This window comes from Macrotis lagotis, chromosome X (assembly GCF_037893015.1).
Source record: "Macrotis lagotis isolate mMagLag1 chromosome X, bilby.v1.9.chrom.fasta, whole genome shotgun sequence".
In the NCBI taxonomy this organism is placed as follows: Eukaryota; Metazoa; Chordata; class Mammalia; order Peramelemorphia; family Peramelidae; genus Macrotis; species Macrotis lagotis.
In genome coordinates, this window is record NC_133666.1 from 519680034 (window position 1) to 519707258 (window position 27225).

The 27225-nt window shown below is 35.7% G+C and overlaps 1 protein-coding gene across 4 annotated transcripts in view; it reads right to left on the reverse strand.

The window, feature by feature from the left end:
* Positions 1-27225, reverse strand: part of PHACTR1 (phosphatase and actin regulator 1) — a 652586-nt gene that overhangs the window by 234530 nt on the left and 390831 nt on the right. For all 4 annotated transcript variants that reach the window (XM_074207811.1, XM_074207810.1, XM_074207812.1 and 1 more), the window contains one exon: positions 12415-12579. In XM_074207811.1, the coding sequence (XP_074063912.1) occupies positions 12415-12579 (165 nt within the window). The remainder of the gene's footprint in view (positions 1-12414; positions 12580-27225) is intronic.

The following is a 27225-nucleotide window of genomic DNA, read 5'->3' on the forward strand; positions in this document are numbered from 1 at the left end:
CAAAATCTGTTTCTGCCTTGAAAACAGGGTATTTTAGAAAAAATACTGAAAACAAATGAATGAATTACTCAGTAGATATCTATGTAATTCTTCCTTCACCTTTCTCTAAATATGACTGTGAACTTAGGTAGGTAAGGAATTCTCACCAAATTCAGGTTCAGATTTAATTACAACTAGGATTATAAATTCAGAATGCAAGCCCCCAAAGTCTAAAGGTTTGGCTTCATTCAGAAGACTCATTGAATGAATCAACATAGTTCCATGTATTGTACTGCCTGGCTCCTCCTTGCTAGGCTTGAAGGAAGTTTGAATGGTTCAGGATTATAATTTTATAGGACCTGGTCAGCATGCTTTGTCAGCCCTCAATTAGGGTTATATGGAAATCTATCTCTTTTTCTCACTTTGCCTAGTGAGAACTGATCCTTTTTTTAAAGGACTTTCAGAGAGGTAGATGAGGAGATATAGTCAGATGCTTCTACTAGTATTTTATTGTGGTTAACAGCCCTCAGTATTTGGAATTTTTTACAATTTACTCTCGCATAAGTACATTATATGGAGATTTATCCCAGGCCTGCATATTCTAAGCTCAGAAGGAGAATACTGGTTATACTTTTTTCTGTATTATGATATTTTATATACCTGACCATTACTAAATGTCCCCTCACTGCTTTCCTCTCAGGACCCCTTAATTCAGGTGTCCATCTATATAATATATAGATATTCCCAAATTATCTTTCCTGATATATAATAACAGCTATTCTCATAAGAACTCTAGAGTTAACAAATAATATTTATCCTAACAATACTTTAAAGACCAAAAGAATGTGCAATATCAGTGATGCAAGTGGCGAATAAGACATTAATTCTTCAGAACCCATCGTCTTATTGGTTGAGTAGGGAGACAACATGATATGGTACAAAATATGCTGACTATGGTATCAGAAGAAGTGAATTGAAATCCTCACCTCTGATGCTTAAGTGACTTTAGGCAAGTCACAAACTTTATGAATGTGGGTTTTCTCATCTGTAAAATGAGGAGGGAGATAAGTGAATAGATTAGACAACCTCTCTTTTAGTCCAAGAAATATATTCTTAGATAGTTTTTCTATCTGTGGAGATTATAACACATATTTACTTTATAGTCTGTAGTTTTTATGACTCACTTTAGCTGAAATAATTAAGTACCAATGGCCAAAAGTGTAATTTAGACCTTATAAGTTTCCAAGAGTCACTTCAAAGACATGATGAAGCTCTGGAATAGGACTCTAGTGGAGGGAACTGTCCTTTAAGCAAAATAAATAAATAAAGCACCGTGCATTTTCTTGCAATGGCAATTCTCTTAAGTAGAAAAAGCAAACACACATTCAAACAGAGAACTATTTAGCATATGATTTTAATAAGAAATAATAAAACCAAGATTAATTGCTTTCAACAGCTGCTGGATCATATTCTCCTTGGGGACTGAAATTTCCATATTTTTAGATAGTAAAGGCACTCAAAGTATAAGTTTACATACATATTATCTATGAATATAACCATATCATGACCCCAAAAGAAGAATGTCTAGTGACAAGATGGTCATGGACATCTCAGTTGAATTTGTCAATGAAAGGTTCTGTGTGAGAGATAATCTCAGAGGTAAGCAGTTAGGTTACATAATGAATAGAACATTGGGCTTGTAATCAGGAAAATGACTCTTCATAAGTTTAAATTCAATTTCAGACACTAGCTGACCCTGGGTAAGGCACTTAATCCTGTTTGCCTTGGTTTCCTCCTCTGTAAAAGAACTAGAGAAGGAAATGGCAATCACTCCAGAATCTTTGCCAAGAAAACATCAAATAGAGTAATGAAGAGTTATACATGATTAAAAATGACTGACCAAAGCTCAGATGGAATGCTTGCGGTTGGAGACAGTTGAAGAGAATGAAATTCCAGGAAGGACTCTAAAAGAAGGTAAGATTCTAGCGGAATCCTTAAGAAGAAAAGGAAAATCACGAGGTGGATGTGAAGGGAGAATATTCTAGGTTTAGTGAAAAAGAACATAGTAGAGGGAGTTGACCCTGCAACCAGGAATATTTGTGTCAGGTCCAGTCTCTGATACCCACTGATCATATGATTCTGGGTGACTGAGCAAGTCACTTGACCTTTCAATACTCAGGCAAATTTCTAAAACTAAATTTCAAAGAAAATATTTATTTGGATTGGTAGAAAGAAAAAAAATAACAGATTGAATCGCTATTCTTCTGAGTGTCAAGAACTGTAGAGACATTGTACATTTTTAAAAAGTCCAGATTGCTGTCCTTAAGTAGATTATGGATTATTCAATAAACTAACAGTCTGGGTTCAATGATATCAGTTGGACGCTTATTTGACTCACTTGCATAGCATTTTGGGTTATTTTGTGAAGCATTTGTTTGAGAAACCTGATTCTATTCTCACAGTAGAAACTCAATGTCATTCCTTGTCAATGCAAAATTTGATTTTTCTAGTATTTTAAGAACATGAAGTTCATCCAAGTACAGTAATAAAAGATGATTAAATCACATCTGGAGTATCATGTACAGTTCTAAGTGCAAATGTTTCAGAAGACCAATGATAAAACAAAAAAAATGTCCAAAAAATCGTAAACAACTTGGTGGAGGGTCTTCAGTCCATATCATATGAGGATCAGCTAGTGAATCTGGGATTTAATGGCTTGGAGAAGGAGGGAAAAAACCCTCAGAGGGGATGGGATAACTTACTTCAAGTATGTAAAAGATTGTCATGTGGAAAATGGATTATTCTTATTCTGCATTCCAAGAGAAAACAGAACTAGGAAAAATGGACAGAAGTTACAAAAAAGGTAGCTTTAAGCTTGGTTTCATGAACAGTTTCCTAAACAGCTGAGCTATAAAAACTTATATGAGTTGCCTCAGACACTTCATTGGAAGTTTTCCAGAAGGGACTGGGTGACCTCTTCCCGGATGCTGTAAAGATACAGGTTGCATTAGAGAATGACTGAGGTCCCTTCTCTTTCTAAAATTCTGTGTTAAAATATGTTTCAAGGAGTTGTTTAAATAATATTCTATGATGTTCTCCTTTCCATGGCCTAACTGATGTTTACTTCTAGAAACTCAAAAAACTAGATTCACAGTGAATATGAAAATACACCAAATGGCATCCTGAAAGGATTGACACAATGAATTATTCTGACCCCAATCAAATGAAACCTTCAGCTATTGCAATTTGTGCTTCCTCCTATGCCTCATACAGTTTTAATGACTATATGTTCACAAATGCTAAGACAAACAGATAGAAATTATTTAGCATTTGACCTTCTTATAACTAATACATTTTTTGGAGTAGATGGTAGTTAATTTGGTTATTATATAATCCTCAGAACTAGTTCCATAAATGAACACAAACCTTACATCATTGAGCCATACCACAATGCATGTGATTGGACCTGACATCTAAAAATAGGAAGGTAGTCAGCATCTCTAGAAATATATTCCTTTTTTTCTTTTGTAAATATGAAAGCATGTTACAGCAAGGAAAAGGAATTTCACATTTTAAGCATTGGAGTGGGGCATGAAAGAAAATGGAAACAGATTCTGGCAATTGTGTCAGAGTCAGAAAATGTTCATATTGACAGCAGTAAGAACTTTCTTTGGATAAAGGTATAGAAGTCTGATCTTGGAGAAGATTGACTATTCCCAAACAAACAAACAAACAAAAACCCCTCTGATGTATGTGTTTGTGTGTGTGTGTGTGTGTGTGTGTGTGTATGTGTGTGTATCCTTTGCTTCTAAAGTTTCTCACAATCTGTTTAAGCTTTTGAACTTTCATTTTTGTATTGGGGTCCTCAGAAATGAACAAAGTGCCAGGCATATATGAGATATTTCATGAATGTGTCACGATTGATTGATTGCTTTTCTCCCTCAGTTTACAATTTGCTAAACAATAAATAATAAGCTGGAAAGGTATCATGGTATAATGGATAGAGAGTCAAGTTATTGCGCTCTCTCCTCTCTCTCTTTTTTCAGTCTTAACAAGACACCTAATTTTTCCTATCTTCATGTCTTCAATTTGCTTTTGAGTTTTCTCCTAAAATCTTCCACTTAGTTGAGTGCCTGTTCGTCTTCCTATACTTTTCCTTCTCTCACTTGGTCAGTCTTTTGAAAACAAATTTGATTTTTATCTGATTGAATAAATACTTTTACATTTACCTCTAATCTTTCTTTTTTGATCTCTCCTCTGAATTCTGTTTTTGTTGTGTATGTTCTGCATCCATTTCCTTGTACTCCTCAAACATTGTTGAATTCTTAGAGAACTCTCATTTTTTTAGTAGAAGCCATTCATTCTCAACTCTAGCAGGCATGTCATACATTGGTTGTTTGAATTAATCTCTATGTTTATGGTTTGAAAATTTATAACTCTAGTCCTGACCTATATCTTCCTTTTCAGTTATTTCCTAGGGATCTCTACATGATTGTTCCATGACTAAGAAATACAATATGTTTCTGTTGCCTACAAATTAAATCCAAACTCTTCACCTCATTTCAGGGTCTGCCATGATCTGGTTCTATTCCATCTACCTTTCTTTTCAGTACTATTATCACATAAAATTCTATTCCAATCAAGCTGTTCTCTCTTTGGTACTTTTGACTATAACAAGACCATTTCTTCATATTGTAATAATTCTTAATTAGTCTTCCTCTTTCCAGTGTCTCTCCTCTTCAATCTATCCCTCATAACTATAAAAATAAGCTTCTTAAAGTACTTGTCTAGAACTCAAACATCCTTCCTACCAAAGAATTTCCCCTTCCAACATCCTTGTTTTTGATATTATGTCAAAGTATTTCCAGATCAAAATCTTGCAGTAATCCTTATTCACTTTTTTCCTCTCTTTTCCACATCAAGCCAGTCACCAATTACTATTTTTCTCCTCCTTTCCTTCCTTTCCCATTCTTCTTACCACTACCCTAGTCCAAGACCTCATGAGCTCCCACCTATATTCCTCTAAAGGTCTCCTAGTTGGCTCTCATGACTTTAGATTCTCTTCTTCTCATCCATTATTTAGATACATTCTTTAAATATCAATTTCATCACATCTCCCATTTACCATTTAAGAGTGTATAATAATTCCTTAAGGCTCACTTATTAAACTCACAAACCTCACAATAGCTCCTTAAGGCTCACAGTTAAGCTCACAATATTTTAAGACCTTCCATAATCTGACTCCAAATTACCTAAAAAACTTGATTTGCAAATATCCAATAAAAAATCAATTCCAATTATAACAGTTGCCCCTCTATATCCAATAATATATGTAAATATATTTATATATGTGTAAATATAGTTATATCACAAACACATGTATCATATAATATATAGCATATTATTATATATTATGAAAATAAATATGTAATATAAATATTTGTAAATAATATATTTAAGGGTCTATCTTTTACATTCAGTTGTCATTAATTACCATTATTATTACTCCACATGGATTATGTTCATTTCCCCTTCATATTATAACTGCTGTGACTCACATCTCTTTGAACAATCCTTCATAAAGCTACAAAAATATTTGACCTAATACTCAGGTTTGATATCATCACTAAAATGCTCTAAAACCTTCAGTAGTACCCCTATTGTTTTTAAAATAAAACCCAAACTCATTAGACTTGCATTTAAGGCTATTATAACATACTTGGCTTCCCAACTTTATTTCATACTCTTCTTTCAAATCCATACATCTCAGCCAAATTATTCTGCCAGTGGTCCCCAAGCTAATCCTAGTTTTAAGTTAAAGGGCAGCTAAGTGGTGTAGTGATAAGCCTTGGACCCAGAAGGACCTGAGTTCAAATCTACACTCAAACACATAATAATTATGTGCCTTGGACAAATCACTTAACTCTGATTACCTCAAGGAAGGAAAAAATGATGATTTTATACAGATTAACTTCCACCAACTGAACACAATCCCCTTATTGTCTCCTAGTGAACTCCTTCCTTCCCCATTAGATCCAATTCAGGAGCCAACTTTTCCATTTAGCTATTCTTGAGATGTCCAACTGAAAATGATCTCTCTCTCTCTCTCTCTCTCTCTCTCTCTCTCTCTCTCTCTCTCTCCCTCTCTGAAGATTTACTTTAGTGTTCTGCCTGGAACTCTCCTTTTCTCCTATCACTATTTTATCATACATCTTCTGCATTTGTTTATATGCTATATCTCACCTGCTCTCTAATTGAACTTGAAGCCCTGGGAATATTCACTAAATATTAAAGGGGAAAAAAAGTGAGCTATTATTATTTCATCATTATAGCTACTACCTTTTTTTAATCTTTGCATTTCCACAACCTAATGCAGAACCTAGAACATTGATTCAGAGTTATAACTTTATTGCTATAAAAAATTCTAGAGGAAAGAATCCTCTTGATCATAGATGATCCACAGCCGCTCAATTCCTTAGTACTTCCCAGTCTTTCTTAGTCTTCTTGACATATTCTGTTATGAGCCAGTTATTCTGCTATGCTTGCTTTTCCCTGCACTGCTAACTCCATCTTTTGACTTTTTGCCTCTTTACTGGCTACTCCTTTTGCCTAAAATGCTCTTCCACATCACCTCTCGCTTCTGGCATCCTTCAGGACTCAGTAGAGATCTCAGGGTCTCCTACACCTCTTCTCTCTTAAGAGGTACTTCTAGTACAAGGTACAGTTATGCAGTATTGAAATCTTCCTATCCTTCAAGACCCAGTGCAATCAAATGATCCCAAAGAAAGCTCATATTCCTATTTCATCTTGATCTCCCAAGGCAGTGAGAGAAAAATCTGTTTTAAAAATTTCTTTTCAGTCTGGGTTACCATTAGGCAGGCATTTCTTTGACTTCAGGCTAAAAATATTATAGTCAAACCCTTGTCTGCTCTTCATATTTATCAAATCCCCCCCCCATTTCCTACAAGGCTTTCAATAACTCTATAATCAAGTACTCAGAAATACTTTTAAACAAGATTTGAAAATGAAAGTTATTTAAAGCTTAAAATGTTTTCTCAGCTGAGTAGCTGTCAGTCTAGTGGATTCAGGTAGCTGCTCTCTGGAGATGAGATGGAGAAAGATCTTGGAATTTTGTAACCAGTAAACATTTAATAAATTACTTCTTTATGTCAAGCACTGTGCTGTGTGTGAGTTGTGAAGATTAGTAAGTTAGGAACCCTCCCCTCCCCAAAACTTCCAATGTATTTTCTAAGAGAAGACATGCAAAAATAACCATAATACAAATGAGAATCAGGTAGTTATACAGGGGAGCTAAGAAGTTTTCAAGAATGATGAGGATGGGAAGGTTTTCTTTGTTGGAGAAAGGAGAGATGAGGGAATCTGGAAAGGTTTCATGGAAATACTCAAGACTAAGCTAGATCTTGAAGGATAAAAAGGATTTCAACAATCAATAAAGGTTCCATTCCCTGGAAAACCCATAAACTCTCAACCAACTTAGGGAACTGCAATACAGACATACAACTAGAACTTTAAGGAGACTAGGGAGAACTCAGCTGTGTTCAGCAGTATGTGTTAAATTTGAGGGCAGCATTTCCCAAGGACCAGATTTTATCCTCATTTCCCCTCATGTTAAACTAGTAATTTTTCAAATTAGGAATAAGAGGGTAGAAAATTGTGATAAAAGGCAACATTTGTAGTACTAAGAATTATATAATCCCTTATTAGAAAAGAACTCCAGTGTACTATATTTTTCTCTGATGTGACATCTGGGGTTTGAGTGCTCAGTTCTATGAGATATTGTTTCAGTATTATGTTATAGGAAATTAAGGACACTGTTCTCCAACTTTAAAATCTGTACTCTTAAATATGTCATACATACATACATATATTCACACAATACATATGTTCTTATATAATAAATATGCATTCATGTAATTATATGTATATCCATATATATATATATATCGATATTTCTGTCTATATATGTAATCTATCTATATTATCTATATCATCTACATATTTATATATACCTTTCTATATCCCATATGTATATCTATTCAACCATCTATATCCATCTAATCACATCCACTCATTCACCCATCCACCCATCCACCCATTCATTCATTCATTCATCCAGCCATCTATCTCCTGACTCTGCTGAGAATAAAGGCAAAAATGACTTCCTCTTTGGTCAATAAACTTTGGCTTCCTTCTGTAAATCAAACAAGAGATTATCCAGTACAGGAAAAGAAAATATGTGAAATTAATTCAACATAATAGGTAATAAGGTCACTATTGTATAGGAAGAGTTAGTAATTTCTTTGCACCTTGTTGAAAATGGCACTCATTTTTGCAGATTCTGTATATGTTTGAAGCAGGGGTTATTCTCTTTTGTTCTAACTAAAATATGAGACACATTTACTGTTCTGTGCAAGGGTTTTTGCTAATTTATTCAGTAAATACTTATTGACTTCACTCTTGTAAGGCCAACGGGGACTTTTGGATCCCTTTGTATTTCCAAGGCCAAATCCTACAGCTGATGCCTGCCTGTCAAAAGAGAATAAAAGAATGACTATGTGGCATCATCATGGTCTTTTCTTTGCCAATTTTTCTTTTCTATAAATATAATTCTCATTTTCAAGGAATTCTGCATAAGATTACTGCATTTAACTATTTTGGGGAAGCACTGTCTGTTCTATGATGAGATGGGGGAATGTTCTCATTTGTTTCCATTCCTGTGGCAATGCAATGATGAGACATGGGTATCCTGTTTGAAGATGTCACAAAATGATATAGTCCTCTTTGAGAATGAAGGATAAACAACCCTGACCTTGAGGATATAATAATCCCATAAGAGTTACAAAAATAATATGCTTGAAACAGTAACAAGTAATGTGATATATAAAGATAAGCCTAAATAAATGAAGAATATGAATAACAGATATAACATCCAATTATATATGCACATGCATTATATATTTATGCATGCATGAAATTGTTGTGTGTATATATACATATATTACAAATGAATATATAGGGAGAGTCAATTTATCATTATATAAATATCTCTATATATGTATGTTTATATCATTATAAGGTATAGCTGTATTTGTGCATATGTATGAATATACTCACACATGTATACATTTATACAGATATATAAGACATAGTACACATATACACTAATACTCAAACATATATATTCATATGAAGACACACATGAATATATATAATACATACACATACATATGATTCAACACACATAACTGCATGTATATACATGCATATGTGCATAAAGACATGTGTATACATGTGTGTCTCTGAGTGTGTGTGTGTGTGTGTGTGTGTGTGTGTGTGTGTGTGTGTGTGTGTGTGAATTGTTTGGTGCAGGTCATAAGTCCTAGAGGACTTCAGAAAAATAATTAAATGAAGTCTTCATGGGAGAGGTAGGATTTGAGTTGGTCCTTGAAAGATAGATCAGATTGAACTAGGTGGAGAAGATGAAGAACAATAAGGAAGATAAAGTAAACAAGGCCACAGGAGGTGCAAATGTGACATATCAGTGGGCTAAAAAGACAGACTTCCTTAGAGCACAGAACAATCCTATCTTTTATTTTTCTAGTCAAAGAGGTAGGTATGTCCTTGATAGAAGCCCTGGATAGATCTATTGGATCTGAGCCTTGGACCTGAAGACAGGAAAATTTGAGTTCAAATTTGGCCTCACATAGTAATAAGTATTAGCTGTGTGACACTGGACATGTCACTTGACCACCATATGCCTTAGTTTTCTCAAATGTAAAATAACCTTCCAGGGTTATTATTCTGGGAAATCAAGTGAGATAATATTTGTAAATATATTACAAATATAGTGGGTACCTAATAAAGACTTTCTTTCCTTTCTTCCTTGAATTGTATTTATTTATTTATTTAAAATTTAGAGAGAGAGAATTTATATGGCTATTGATTATTTTAATTTGCCTTTATATCACTGGCATAATGCTATAATTACCTAATTTAGAGCTAGACAGAACCTTAGAGAAACTGAGTCCAACTTTTTATCTTAAAGAAGAAACTGGGGCACAGATCCTTGTTCAAGATCACACAGCTAGGAAATGTCTAAGGCAAGATTTAAATCTTGGCCTTCCTGGCTCCAAATTCACTGTCTTATTAATTAATCAGAGGTCAGGGTTAGAATTAGGTCACAGAACAATACCATACTTTATTTTTCTAGTCAAACAGGTAGGTATGTCCTTGATAGCAGCTAAGTGGCACAGTGGATAGAGCCCTGGATCCTAAGTCCAGGGCATGAAGAAGTATGAAAAAACTGGCAAAGTCTCCAGGACCCCAAGGTAACCTCTAAGTCATGAGAATAAATCAAGTAAGATTCTAATAGAACCTTCATATATAAAGAGTAAATAAACATGCTTGGCCACAAGTAAAAGATCAAGTAAAGCAAATAATGTCTTTCTCAATAATTAGTACATCAAGTCAAAAAAATAAGCACTTATTATACCTGATATGTGTCAGACATTTATTTAGCACCTACTATATGAATGGTACATAGTATATGATTGGCATCACTACATATCAATAATATAAAGACAAAAAATGATTCCCTGCCTCAATCCTATAGGAATATGTTGACATTTCTAATTTTAACCTAATGGCCTTTTGTGCATTAACATTATGCATATTGAGCCTGGCAAAGTACAAATTTTTTTTTCACTCCTTGATTCACAGGGATAATTGCCTAAAGTATGTTTTTGATATGTGATCTTTATCGGAAGTCACCTCCCCTTCACATGAGACTTTGTGATTCTGAATCAAGTTAGGAACAACTGGAATACTGGGGTATAAATGTATTCACATTATTGAACTGTGGTGGCCTTAGACTCAGTTATAGATACTTGTAATCTCATTTAACAGGATCTAGGGATGGTTCTTCTTAGTAGTGTTTTTCCTTCTTTTTTCCAGAATAGTACCCTAATTTAGGGGCTGAATATCTTTGAAAAAATATTTAAATGTACCACTCCTCCTAAATATCATCAACAATGATCCAATACCTAGCACAATATCTGGCATTTGATAGGTGCTTAATAAATATTTATTGATTGATTGACATGATAATTTAACTTTTACAATCTGTTAAGAAATATTAAGGATAAAAACAAGGTAGGAATTTTCACTATCACATAAATCATACTATTTCAAAAAATAGAATTTTATAAGAAAATGTTACATTTTAAACTTTTCCTATATGTTTGTGTTTGTGTGAATGCCAAGCTCCATGGATAATAATGCAATTTCTTTGTGTTGCTACTTTTCAAAAGACAAGTTTTCCAATATCGTGGCAGGTCTGGAGTCATTATTCTGGTACCTTGGTGCATAAATGGCACTGGTGGTCAATGGTCTTGCCAAATGTTATCTTTGGAGCTCTTGATTTTCCCTAGGTGAAAAAAATCCATTCCCCATTATTCTTGGAATCATGTTGATGAATGATAGTAGAATAAATTTGAAGCTGCAAATCCATTATGATTATTACACAACATTTTTTCCTAGCAAAGTCAGAAAGGATATTCAATTGAAACCATGAGACTTAGATAGGTCTCCTAAAATCTTTTGGAGGATGTATCATCTTAACTCAATCTTTTTCCTGCTGTCCAATGTAGCAATTCACTCTTTCTACAGAATATCTCTAGTTGTGCAGACTGTTTATTTCAAAGCAATGAACTCATATCTTCTTGGCTTTCACTCCAAATATTTTTCTATGAACAATTCCTCAATTTCTTTCCAGTCAATAAACAACAACAATGATGACTCATGTTTATATTGAGCACTTTAAAGCTTACAGAGCATTTGCTTCAAAATAACTGTATGAGGTATATAAAATATAACTGTATAATAGACTAGTCATGATGATAATTTTATATTTCTACTCTTGGTTTTAAGGAATAATCTTCTAAAATCCCAAATAATCACTCTCCTCCATTTTCTTAGCTACCAAAGACAATGATGATTTTACTTTTCTACCTTGATTTCCTCTTGAACTTAAGGAAATGAGAGTGAAAATTTCTACATTATTTAGAGAAAACAGAAGCCATCATTTCTAAATGCTAGAAAGAGGACAGACACCCAATGAGGGGCAATCTCCCTGGAGAATTCAATACTTAGTTTGAGATTTGTGGGGACAGGGAGAGTATACATCTTTGAACACATCATTTTATTTGTGGGTGTAAAACAAAAAATAATGATTTTTTATATCATTTTATTTAAAGTATCAATGAGACATATTAAAACACACAAGATGTGAAACAAAATACAAAGATTCTCCATATGAAGGCATTTTTTTCAATCAAATGTTAGGGGTTAACTTAACTTACCTTTCACAGTCATCAAGTTCATAGACATCCCAATGGGAACAGAAAGAGATCTTACCTGCTGAGGTATGCTTGAATTTTTCACTTTTCTTCTTTCTCCATTTCCATGGCTTGAAAATCCTTCCCAGGTTGGCAAACTTACTCCTCCTCCGGATTGGTGGTGTGTGGGTACCGGGGACCAGGGAGTCAGAACGCATTGCCGCCAGTCTCTCCACTTCCTCAGCTTGTGTTTCCCCAGGAGCAGAGACAGGAAATCAAGAGAGAAGGAAGAGTTAAAAATTAAAGCCCAGATGGCCACTGCTTTCCATGGTTACAGATAACAGAAACCATGTGACAAGAACCTCATTTTTTTTTTTTTTGCCTTTTGAAATGGGACCCAAACCTCGTGATGTTATAACCTTCAGCTAAGCATTGTAGAGTTCAAAACTGAAAGAGGTTTTGACCACTCTAGCCTAGTCTCATAGGAAGAGAAGGCTTTCTCTGCCAAGTCATAGAATTCGCTGGGATGCAGCATGTTTGTGTGTGTGTGTGTGTGTGTGTGCGTGCGCACGTGGATATGTGTGTGTATATGCCCGCATATAGGGATAGAAGGTGGGGGAGGTAAAACAAGAAGTGCCAAGTGAGGAAATCAGACCAATTGGGGGTCCAGTAATCCTTCAAGAAAAACTTGGCAGATATATATACTTGACTACAACACCGTCTGCTCAGAAAATAGGAGGGGGCAAACATTTTCCCAATCATCTACTCCAGCACCAGCTCCACTTGCACCTCCTTTTCTCTGCCAACCCTGCTTGGTTCAGGAACTTCAGACAGTGTTGAAATGTGTCTGCCAAGCAGTTCTACCTGAGGCTAGAAACCAATTTTAGCATCCCATACTCCCAGAAATCTTTTCTTCTTTCTATGGAATAGCCCTCCTGTTTTCCTCAAGTGTCATTTTTTTTGCATGTGTGTATGTTTTTTTTAACATAGATTCCTATAATTATACCTCTGGAAAAGACTTTGGGAGGTCATGGAGGGTGACTCCTTTGGTTTATAGATGAAGAAGCAGCTTTCATCCTAATGCAAAGAAAAGTGGTACCTTTCTAAAAGCCCTAATCATCTAATTTTTTTTCCAAAAATTCTCAAATGACTCTTCACAACCTCTCTGTGAGAAAAAATATTAAGCAGTATGAAGTTTTCAGATAAGGAGACTGAAATTTAAAGATAAGAAATAATATACTGGATAAAGACACAGATAGAATCCACTTTTCCAAACAGAAAGGTGAAAGGGAAAGGAACAAACAATTATTTCACGTTTACTTTGTGCCAAGGAATATGATAAGCATCTTGGCTTCTTTACTTCTGGAAGTGCTAATCAGTAATCTGGTATCAGATATCTGCAATTTCTTTTATGCCATTTTTCAGTGCCCCAGGTTTTACCTCTGATTGCCCTGAAACTTCTGCTCTGGGCATCCTTCCCACCTCCTCCTCTTTCCTATAATAGTTGTGAGAACAAACAATAAGCAAACTTCACAACCATTCCTGGAAAGAATATGCTAATAAATTGTCATGTTTCCATTGTCCATCCTTTTGAACTTCCTGAGTATACAGACTTACCTAGCCCACTACTCCCCTGTTCATGATTTTTCCTTCTAGTACAATGTAAGGCTCTACAGCAAGAGTTGGGGAAATCATCTGATTTGGCGCTGTCACTGCAACCGCAGAACATATAACTGAATAAAACTAGGGGTTTTTTAGGGGTGAATTAATTAAATGTTTGACCAAATATTTCAGACTAATTTTTAATTTTGTAAAGCCTGTGAATGATGTTATAAATATCCAAATGGCCATTAGCAGAAAAAGTTTCCCACACCTGCTTTACAGGGAGGAACTGTCTGGTTTTTATACTTGTATTCATAGCATTTAAGATAGTTCCTGGAACATAGTTAAGTACTTAATAATGTCACATTCATTCATTTTTTCATTCACTCTTCTATATGGTCAAAAACTCAGATACTTAAAGGCAACTGCATCATCATATTCCTGCTAAGTCTTCTGTTCCTCAAGTTAAACACATACAGTTCCTGCAACCAATCTCCATATGGCATGGTTTTCATTCTTCCTATAATTCTTTTCACTCTTCTTTGAACATACTCTAGGTTGTTTATTTTCCACTTAAATTGAAGCACCCAGACTTGAACATTCCAGATTTAGACTAGCAAGAATCATGGAAATGCTATTAATGCAACCTAAGATATCTATATCTATATCACCTATATCTATATCATCTATATCTACATCTATATCATCTATATCTATATCATCTATATTTATATCATCTATATCTATATCATCTATATCTGTAACTATATCTATCATCTATATCTATATTTAAATGGCTATTATACACACTTCTGACCCATATTAAACCTGTAATTATGGGCTTAAGATATTTTTCATACTAACAATTATCTAGTTAGAATTTCAATATTTATATAATTGATTTTAGTGTAATTAATTTTTTACCTTCTATATTTATGTAATTTATTATACCTTTCTATACTTTTATAATTGATTTCGAGGAAAATGACATTCTTTACTTATAAAACTGAATTTTTGAACCCAAGTGAAGGATTTTACATTTATTTCTATAATTTTTATCTTATTAGATTCTGTTTACCATACTATCTTAATTCTTAGGAAACTGTTCTCTAATATGCTTGACCAGTGATCACCTAGTTGTACTAATAGACAAAAATACCTATTTTCAGGTACATTTTGGTTCTTTGGTGGAAACTATGCTGGAGGAAAAATCCAAAACCTTTGCTTTTCATAGGAAATTATTTAGACACCTCTCATTTGCAGTTTAAAATAAATTTTATAGATCCCAAACTATGGGCTAATTTCTTTATGTAATACTCTTTACCCCAGCTCAGAATTATTTTTATTGCTGGAATAGTTGAGAACTCTGATCACTTTTTTGATGCTGGAAGGGAGAGGGAAAGAAGATGAATATATGGATTCTCTTTGGAAAAATGAAGATGATTCATTAGTATTGGTATTAGTGAAATTCAGCTCATTCATTGATTTAATCAGCAAGGTAATGGATGTAAGTATTCTTTAGAACTTTGTGGAAAACCCTCTTGTTTCACAATCACATCTGTGTTAAATGATTGAACAATTTCTCAGAAATATCCACAGTTAGGGAATGATAATACAAAATTAGGAGTGTCTTTAAGGAATCTGAAGTGACAAGGAACTGAAAAATTGTTAGTATGGTATAATTATGACCAAGTAGTTAAATCGGCTTCTATTAAGTGTATTATTGATTCAGTTCAGGTTATTCAGCTATTAAATGCAAACCACATCTCTACCCTTTAGTGGCCTGAGAGCATTATGTATTATTTAGATTTAATTGGTTTATTTTTTAATTGTCCAGATTACCTTTCTTTTGTAAACCCATTTGCTAATGGACCTTGGTTTTCTATTTTACTGCTGTATCACAAAAGAATAATGATGAGTTGAACTTGATGAGCAAGAGCTGCCCACTTCAATGACCTCTGTTGGTAAGACAGGTAAAACTGAAGGAGCACAGAATAAAGTAATACACTTCACTAAAAGGAAGGAAGATCAGAGAGAAAGGGAAGAGGACAGGTGTCAGAGGGAACAGATAAGAAATATTTTTGATAATTTCTTTCCTCCTTTTGAAAAGGCTTTCCCCAGAGTAGACAGTTTGCAGAAGTGATGATTCTGCACAACCAAGGGCAGGGGACAGTGACAGAGAGAATGCTCACTGAGACACACAGCAGATGTAACATCATCTTTCCAGAGCCTGAGATAGTTGACCCAAGGCATTGCTATTCTAAAATCACTGAGGGGAACAGATCATGTCATTTCTTGAAATCCTTTCCAGCTCTAGGATCTAAGAAAATACTTCTCTGAGAATCAAGTCACTCTTTCCCCTTTGACCTTAATGGAGTTTGCAATATTCTCCAGGACAACTGTCTTGCAAATGACTTCACTCTTTGATTTATGTCTCATTTTAATTGCCTGAAGCTAAGGAACATTTACCTGCCTAAATTTTAATTCCCTGCTTATTATTATGATGACCTGGGAGGTTGGATCTGGGTAGAATCTCAGAGAATTTAGAAAGAAGTGGTTAAAAAAGGAATTCTTGACTAGCATAAGAAGAGATGCCTTTCTATTTAATCTGTACATTTCTTATTATGGTTGGAGTTCATTTTAAGACTTTTTTCCTAACCCAAGTATTAAATGCCTAGATCCAACTGGAATAGATACTGAATAGGAAAGCATTCTCCTTAGCATTTCAGGAAGACTGAACCAAAGATTTCTGTTATGTCTCATTTATGATTTAGTGGGGAAAAACAACACAGGGCTTAGTCTTTGTAGACCCAAGTTCACCTAGTATCTTTGGGAAAGTCACTCAAATTCTCTGAGCTTCAATTTCTTCTCATGTAATATGAGAATAATGGAGTTAGCATGATTTACTTCATAGGGTTGTTGTAAGAACAATTGTAGTGTCTTCTTATGTTCATTTCCCTTCTAACCTTGAAGTAAGCATTAAGCTCATCTTCCTCTCACAGAAGCAAAGAAATTCAAAGTTGAGGGACCTGAAAGGTCATCTGGTACAATTTTATAGACTATACTAGATATGGAGAGCAAAATTAGAGAGCCAAAGGCAGATGACAGGTCTTTAAGAAAGGATTTCTGTAAGCATTTAAGACTAGCTGTTCTGAATGCCAAATGTTTTTGTGCCATAATCACCCCACATCCCTCAAAGATCAGATGGCATCTATTTAGATGGAGCTGCCAAAAACCACTTGGCTTTCTTGCCCTTTGTGTCAGGATTACTGCTTCTTTATTTTTGAAAATGCTGCCTCAAAGCAAGCCTGATCATTTAAAGAGTACCATTTAATGGAAGACTATAGTTTTTTAGGCGACACACAATTTTTGCAGAATAAACTTGTCTCATGGAACTTGGCAGTAGATATATATATATATATATATATATATATATGTAACTGCATAGTCTATGAAGGTGGGTTTGTTGGGTTTTTGTTCATTTTCCTATTCCTTTCTCCAGGAGAAATGATCTCACTACTATATTAAAAATTAATTTATAGGGATATGATTTTGAGTTGGAAGGGACCTTGGTGGGGTTTAACTATTTCATTTTCCAGCTGAGGAAATTGAGGTGCAAGTAAGTTAAATGACTACTCAAAGTTATATCAGCAGTTAGGCATAGAAGAGAGTTGAACCTGGATCCTCTGACTCCAGAACCAGTTCTCTTTCAACTGTAGCACATTCTCTGTGAAAAGAGTGCCTTCTCAGACCGTAGTATCTGTTCATCCTAGGACCAAATTCTGATTGCCAAAGCATGTTAAAATTCAGTTTTTTCTTCCAGGATCCCAGACAAAGCAAATGCTTTCTTTAATGGGGGCAGCTAGGTGGCACAGTGGATAGCAGAGACCTTGCAAACAGGAAGACCTGAGTTCACATCTGACATCAAACACTTGATACCTGTGTGACCTTGGGCAAGTCACTGAACTCCCTTACTGCTAACCCCACCCCCAATACAAGAAAAAAATAAACAGAATGGTAACTATTCTGCTTACAGTTTCTTTGCCTGGTTTGGAGAAAATATACACACAAAGATAGTGCCTGAGAGAGAAAGAAACAGATAAAGACAGAGAGATGATTAGGAACTGTTATTCTAATTGCATAGAAATTGCATGGAAATTAAAGTGAAAAAAATGATGCATCAAAGTGTAGTAGTATGAGCAGTCCTAAGCAAAAGTATAAATAAAAAAAATTAATTGTTCATCCCTTTTATGCACTTAAATAAAAAGGGTCGTTTTCCTTTCTGAGACATTTACCATTCAGAGAAATGAGGGACCTCTGTTATCATCTAATAGTCCCCGAGGGAATAGATTAAACTGGGGCAGAGTTATATTATCAATAGTAACCAAAGTGTTGCTAATTACACATATATACATATTTTTTATATTCTGAATGAACCAATTAAGACTGGTCAAGAAAAAATAACTTTTAGAATCAATCAGAATTTTTTGAGGGACCTCATATAAATTCATTAAGATTTTGAAATAGCCACTTAATAATCAAAATTGATTGCATTTAGTTACTGGTCTGCTAAGTCATTTACATTTAAGGAAAGATCTACAATCTTAATCCAAATCTCAGGAATGTGGAGATTTCAGGAAGCTTCTGGAAAGAAGACTGGAAGTTTCATTGCTTCTTAAATAATACCCTTAAATTCTTTTCTCTGGCTATTCACTACCAGTATTATCACCAAGACTTTACTATAAAACACCACTGCAATTCTCAAACAAATCACAACTTAAAAATCTTATTCCCTAAATCCACCACCAAAAGCTTTACAATTCTCTGTCCAATAATTGAGGAGTCAGGAAATGTAATATTTCATTATCTAGTGTAATGCTTTACAAACAGTAGCTTGCTCAATAATTATTTGTTGATTTTAATATTTGGTACATACATTGTTGTCTATTGTTGCAGTTCCTTAGTAACTGTAGGAACTAAGTTACTGCTTAGTCCTTAGTAACTGCTTATGAAGGTTATAAATCGCAGGAGAAATATAAATAGCACTTGTGCCCATATAATAGAGTGCTTTTGGGGGAGAGGAAAAACTAAAGATACATGTAAGATGCCCTCAGTTTTTGGCACATTTTCTCCATAACTTGGCCAAGTTTTCTCTTTTTTTGTGGCTTCCAGAGATTTTTGGCTGGGAGTGGGCAGTGCCACCCACTCCCAACAGCAGACTCTGTGGGACACTTTGACAGCCTTGTTCTTCTCCCCCACCCTCCCACTCCTAATAGATAACAGTACTTATAGCCTTTATTGTAAACAAGCACAGTCCTGCCTTATTTACTTTTCAGAAAAAGAGGGTGGGGAATCAGGGCTTCTGGGCATTGCTACCACCCTGCCCTCTATCAGGATTGGCAAAGAAGAAGCTGAGAAACGTCTCTGGCCCTACCTGTTGGCCCTGAGTCATGATTTTGTCATCTTTATTTTGTAGTAATTGTAGCTGAAATCTAAGAGAAGCTATGCATATCCCCCTTAGACTTGCAGGCACTGCTAAGAGAGGCCCATCCCATTTTAGTAAAGCTACACATCACATTGTATTCCAGAATCATGGATAGTTATGCTGGGAAGAGGAATTCTGTCTGGACTAACCAGAAATATTTTCTTTCCATGAGATGAATTTTCACAAAAATTCTATTGTCCACTAACTATTATCTTCATTGGAATTAGGATGAAAGAAAGTTTAAACAAGGTTTGTGTTTCTTTACTCACCAATGACGAAGAACTGGCTACCATCACCTCACCTAGAAATGAGTGTGGCTAGCAAAAGGTTCATCTAATAGGGGGCGGCTAGGTGGCTCAGTGGATAGAACACCTACCCTATACCTGAGTTCAAATCCGGCCTCAGACATTTAATAATTACCTAGCTGTGTGGCCTTGGGCAAACCACTTAATCCCATTTGGCTTGCAAAAAAAAAATGTTCATCTAACATGTCAGAGAAAAGGTCTTAGAAACCAGGAGAAAAGACAGAGTTGCCTGATTATAGCTTAGTTCTTTCTTTTTTTTTTGCAAGGCAGTGGGGTTAAGTGACTTCCCCAAGGTCACACAGTTACGTAATTATTATCTGTCTGAAATAGGATTTGAACTCAGGTCCTCCTGACTCCAGGGCTGGTGTTCTATCCCCTGTATTTATTTCTAAGTATAATTTTCCCTTTCTATTAATCTAGCTTTTTGAATGCTGACAAAGTGCCTTAGTGAGCAGAGGAGTGGATTTGTAGTCAGGAAGCCTTGAATTCAAATCCCACCTGAGCAAGTCATTTATCCTCTCTCACCTTCAGTTTCCTCATCCTCAAAATGGAGATAATGAAATTACCTACCTCAATGTGAACCACAATCCAATTAAAAATATAATTGAAAAATGTTTAACAAAATAAATAAAAATACAATAAAACAGATAATATCAATTTTTAAAATTAATATGAGAACCACAGGGTTTCTGATATAAGGATTTCTGGCATTCTATTATTTGAAGTTAATAAAACTTTGTGATAAACTCACAAACTGTGAAAATCAGAGATAAATGTAAGAATTTTGCAATCCTTCACATTAGCAAGATGAGAATAGGAGTGAAGGGATTAATGTGTCAACAGTAGCATAGGCTGCCATGAATTTCTTCCACTGCACCAAATGAAAGTGGGGATTAATGATGCATGGAATCCTTGAAAGGAATGGATGGGAGTAAGGAGGAGGGCTGGGATGCCTTTCATTAGCCATAATAGAAACATGCCTTGGAGGTGCTGATCAATAAGGCTTTCTGAGGTTTCATGAATATGCCAAAGGGCCTAGCCCTGGACAAGCCTCCCTGGCTCTCACTAGAGGTAGAAGACAGGATTCAATTTCCTAATTAGAGCCACTGAATTACTGGATGATCCCATTAGATAACATTGCATTTTATGAAGAATTTTATTGCCCTAATATAGGAAGTCTGCTGCATTTAGCAATGCTGTAGAGAATGCATTCCCAAATCAGCCAGGCTGTACTCTGTGTCCAATGGGAGGTAGGAAATGCTCATAAAATTTAAATGGCATTAGAGAAGTTTTGACAGTCTAAACTGAATTGGCATCCATTCCTTCTCAACTCTCCATTGAGGACCTGGAAAATTTTTCAGTAATCCTAAACTTTTTCCCCCTCTAAATGTTCTAGCCTAAAAAGTGTATCAATAAAGGGGTTCTCTGACTATATTTACAATCCTTGTATGGTTCTGAAGTGTGTAAATCTGGACCAATTGTAGCCCAGATTAGTGACTGAGTCAGACACAAGGAGTGATCATATGTGTGTGATATAATAGTATAGCTCTGTACAGTTGTGTCTGATACTTCATGGTAGTATTTGTGTTTTTCCTCATAGAGGTACTGGAGTAGTTTGCCACTTCATGCTCCATTTCATTTTACAGATGAGGAAACTGAGGCAAATAGGTGAAGTAACTTGCCCAGGGGTCACATAGCTAGGAAGTGTCTGAGGCTGGATTTGAACTAAGGTCTTCCTGATTCCAGGCCTGGGACTCTACCTCCTGTACCACCCAGCTGCCTGAGAGTTGAGCTAGATGAGCTTTAAAATTCTCTCTAGCTCCATTTATGCTACTAAGTAAGATCTGTCAACAAGGAGAGAATTCTTATCCCACTGAAACAAATGAAACAACTTTTACTTGATTTTTCTAAGCTGATGACTTTGCACAACTCTGTCTCATATATACCCAGTTCCTTGCAAGTCATTCTTCCAGAATGAAGAACAATAAACAAACAAAGGTGTTGGGTACCACCTAAAAGGTCTCTCACTCCCAAAATGGCAAGAGCAGGACCATAGAGCTCAAGCCAATTTCTAACTCTTTTGCTAAATAATACTTAGAACTCTGTGATCTGTTTGGATGAACAGATCCAGGGCACACACCTCCTAGGAAACTGGTACAACCCCAACCTAGGTGAAGAGAAGCTGAAGTAGTTATTTAACCAAAATATATGTGAGCCCGTAACTTGTCAATACTACAGAGAGAAAAAAAAGCAAAGCTAAGGATACTTGAGTGATCCTCTTTGATATATTCCTTCCAAAAGAAGTGTATTCATTGTTGAACAAACTGTCTGGAACAAACTGCAAAGGAACTTATGCCTGGACTTAAGTTTGCTCTGCCACAATTGTCTCTCACTAGTCACAAACAGGGTATCTGTAGGAAGATTTTCAAGGTTTAATGACATTTCATCAAGTTGTCTCTAGTTCCCAGAAACTGCTGCTGTGTGGGGCACTTGTGGCACTGATAATCCCCTATTAAGTATAAAAAATGACTCTCATTTGAGCCTTACAGAAAATTGGTGACGACAGTATTATAAGTTCTTTTTAGAGAGAAGGAAGCTGCCGTGTTTACAGGTGAAAAGACTTGGGACACAGGGAAACTCAGGAATTAGCTGAGTACAGCCTACAAAAATGCAGATGATGAGTGAGCACAATTCTTTCTTACCTTCTTACATTCCTATTCCATATGGCTGGACAATTGGGTGACTCCTCAGGAATGTCAAATAGCTCATTCTCAGAGTTAGAGAAAGCTTTGTGGGTCACTCCATCCAAACTGTTTTAATTGTCACTTCCTGTAGCTGGCAAGGTCAATACACTAGCATCAATTTCCTATACCCATAACAATACTTCCTCAGATTGCCTATTCAATGGCATTTCCAGATAACCTTATAAAGCTGCCCACCACACAAAAGAATGATTTCCTGTGTTTGGGTTTTAAAACATTTTTAATTATTACTTTTCTTTCTCCTTTTTCTCTACTATAAACCCCTTCTCGGGCTCCCACTAGTATCATGACCTCACTTTCTTATTGCTAGCCTTTGAGACAGCTAGATACTGAGAATATCATACTGAGCCTAGGGTCTAGAAGCCCCAACCTTAAATTCAGCCTGGGGCACTAATTAGCTATTTGGCCCTAGGTATGTCACTTCGGCCTGCCTCAGTTTTCTCAAATGTAAAATGAGGATAATAATAGCACCCACCTCTAATGTGGTGGTGAGAATCAAAGGAGATTATTAATAATATTATTAATAATAATGACTAACATTTAAAAACATTATTCTTAATGTAAGAAATAAAACAAATGAGGGGGGAATGGTTGTATTTGTATCTAGATGACCTCTAAGAACCCTTCCATCTCCAAATTCCTTGTTCTTCAATGACCTAACTATACTAATTAATAATAGTCAACACATGACAGAAGTTTTGTTTCTTTAGATGGAGGGGGTCCATCTAATTTGTTTTGGAAACTCCTCTCAACTTTATTATGCACTAGAACTTTTTGAGATCTTTTCTTTTGTTTTTAACTTCTAAATAGCAAGTCTCCTAGCTAGTTATTTTATCCTTTCTAAAAAAAATACATTACTTAGTTCTATCCCACCCACCCAGATTCAGGCCAGACCAGCTCGGAGCCATGGAAAGAGCAGAATGAGAGAATCTGGGTTCTTTCCTTTCAGTTTTATAATTTTCTACTTGTGTCACCCGGGGGGAAAAATCACTTCCTTTGAGCTTCTGTTTACTCGTATAGAAGATGAATGTGTTTGACTAGATGAATTTCTAAGGTTTCTTCCAGAGTGTAATATTCTGTGATACTCTCTAACTGATTCACTCTGTGACTCATGCAATTCACAACCTCTTTTGGCCTTTTTCTCCTCATCTGCAAAATGAATGGGTTGAATGAAATGATCTGTGAAGTCCATTTCAGATCTAAAATTTCAAGGTAGAAGGTTCCTTCCTTGATTCTCCTAATTCCTCTTAGGTGTACTGACACTGATACCATTGTGAATCTATTTGTTGGGCATGTGAGAATGGGGAAGCATTTTTGTCTTAGCTGAGGTCAGGGCCACCTGAAAATGTCATTAATGAAGCTCATATACTTCCAAACTCAAATGGTCCACCAGCTCCAGTAACCCAGCAAGGATTACAGGCATGGATCATCATGCCTAGCATAATCTGCATCATTGGAAGGTATATCCAAATTGATTAAATCATAAATCCGTTGGAATTACTCTAGATGTCTTCATTTTTTAATAATGCTCCTTTCCTTCTGACATATTGGCCCAAAACTCTGAGAGATCATGAGACTAAAACAATTAACAAACTAAATGCTCCTTGAACCAGAAGACTAGAGAATGTGATTTGAACATCTTGAGATTTTCATTTTAGGAAGCAGTTAATATTTCAATAATTTCCAGACTGCAATGCTTAAGAGAATTCATAATCTTATCCAAGTGAGGAAATGATCATCTAACTGGCATGACAGAGGTCTTATCTGGGTCCTTTAATATTTTGTGCATACCAGTGAAACATATGAACTGTTCATCAATAATTCCTTGTTCTCATTACATAATCAACTCATCTCCTTTTTCTTCCTTAATGATGTCTTTTATAGTACTTGTCACGCTCAGGTCATTGCTAGGAATATGTATAGCTTATGCCAGACAAGGAGCCAGACTCTATATCTTTCCATTTCCTCTTTGGGTCATCTGCAATTTTTAATTTTCTAAGACTGTGGTGTTTCATGATTCAGAGTCAAATAACACCATGAGGAGAAAATTGATGTTAAAAAGATAAACTTTGATATCAGAGTGAAGTTTACCAAATGTGATCTAGTCTCTGTTTTTCCTCTCATTCACATCTAAGTCTGACTCATTGTCCACCATCAAGACCTATTTAAGAAATATGTGCTGTTAGATCAATGCTTTTACATATTTCTTTTGGGTGTACAATGCATACTTCAGTGACAGAATTCATAAAATGACAATAAGAGAGATTTGAGCCCTGAGTCATGTGAGTTATATACTGCAAGTATTATAACCTCCATTTTCCAAATGAGGAAGATCACAGAGAGATGTCACTTCCCAGTGTCAAATAGCATGTAAATATTGGAGCTGAGATTTGATTCTGGGGCTTGGAATTGAACCCTCTCCCTTCAGATACTCTCTTCTTTCTGATTTTTAATGATACATTTTTCTTGTTTTCCTTTCTCTGTCTGGGCCTTCCCAATGTCTTTTGATGGCTTATCATAGAACTCAAGACCAATCTTTCATAAATTATAAGATCCTTGAGAGCAGGGTCTTTTATACATTTCTTAGTACTTGTTAATTCTTTATTTTTGAAGAGGACTAATGACATCATGAAGTGATGTCTTGCCTAATAAGTGAATTGGATTTAAGTGAGGCAGAGTTTCAGTCTTTAGTCTCACTCTCTCTTCTAAAGTCAGTCAAAGTTTAGTGGCCATACAAAATCAGGGCAACTGGTGATGGCTAGCCTCCTTCATGACCATCGGAATAAATTCTTCTTCTTTTTTTTAGAAATATTTTATTTATTGTGATGTTTACACTTTCCCCCCATTCTTGCTTCCCTCCCCCCACCCACCCACAGAAGGCATCCTGTTAGTGTTTACATTGGTTCCATGGTATACATTGATCTCAGTTGAATGTGATGAGAGAGAAATCATATCCTTAAGGAAGAAAAATAAAGTATAAGAGATAGAAAAATTACATAATACAATAACTTTTTTTCTAAATTGAAGGTCTTTGGTCTTTGTTCAAAGTCCACAATTCTTTCTCTGGATACAGATGGTATTATCCATTTCAGATAGCCCCAAATTGTTCCCGGTTGTTGTACTGATGGAATGAGCAAGTCCATCAAGATTGATCATCACCCCCATGTTGCTGTCAAGGTGTACAATGTTTTTCTGGTTCTGCTCATCTCACTCAGCATCAGGGACAAATTCTTCTTACTTGCCCAAGGGCAGCTAGGTGATACAGATAGAGCACTGGCCCTGAAGTCGGGAGGACCTGAGTTCAAGTCGAACCTCAGACAATTAACAATTACTAGTTGTATAATCTTGGGCAACTTTATTCTGATGGCTCTCCATCTAGGGCCATTTCTAGTCATCCTGATTCATATCTGACCATGGACCCAGACGGCTTTAGAGAAGAAAGTGAGGATGACTTAGCATAGCACCCCCTCATTAAAATCCAATTGGCTTGCTTGTCATGACATCACCTCTCTAATGTCACTGTCTTTTTCAAGAGGAAAAGACAAAAACATAAAAAATAAATAAAAATCAAAGAACCCATCATCTTATCTACCCATTATGCTGGAGGAAGCCTTCTTATGCTTAGTGGTAGATATCCTCTTAAATCATCAACAGGTTTGAGATCTGTCATTTGTCCTCAACTGGTCTAGTCCAACTGCTGAGATGGTTTTATTGGAGGGTAGCTGCTGAGCTTGCTATAGCTTCTCAGAGCCATGGCTGAGAGATAGGTGAAGGTAGATACCAAAGGGTGAATCAGTCACCTTGAAGAGGAATTGTTCAGCAAACCCTCACAGTCAAACACACATGGCAAACCCTCCTTGAACATTCCATAATGTAGTCTGGTAAAAAGTATGTATTTAAGAAATTCTAGTTGAGTGAAAATCAATCAACAGGCATTAATTAAAAATCTACTATCTTCATTCCTTTCTGCTCCACTATTTCTCCAGAATTGTAGAGGCTTCAACATCCTTTGGAATCAATTAATGCACCTGACTCAATTAGCAGATTCATTTATTTTCTCATCCATTCATTCAACAAAGATTTAATTGACTACATCAGAGTGGCTGCCATTTGAATAGTATTAAGCTCTGAGAGAAAGAGATAGGAAGACAAAGGCACATACCTTATCATCAAGAAGTTTTCCATTTATTAAGACTTGTGAGACATGGACACATATATAAGTGGAGGAAACTGAACCTGGTGAGTTTAGGTGACTTAGGATCATAAACATAGTGTCAGAAGGTGCTGTGGCAGTGTCTATCAGCCAATCAACAAACATTTATTATTTGCCAAGTATGATAGGCACTGCTTCATTTTGTCCTGAAATTTTAAGTGACTTGATTAGTGCCAAAGAGATGGTAAATGGTAGAGTCAAGACTTTACCCCAGGTCCTCTTAGCTCTAATTTCAGTACTTTCCTTTACATTTTCCCAAGTTGCCCAAGGTGATGGGGGTGATGATCAACTTTGATGGACTTGCTCATTCCATCAGTGCAACAATTGGGGACAATTTTGGGCTATCTGCGATGGAGAATATTAACTGTATCCAAGGAAAGAAATGTGGAGTTTGAACAAAGACCAAAGACTATTACCTTCAATTATGGGGGAAAAAAAATCTTATCTTATTATGTAATTTTGCTATTTCTTATACTTTACTTTTCTTCCTTAAGGATATAATTTCTTTCTCATCACATTCAAC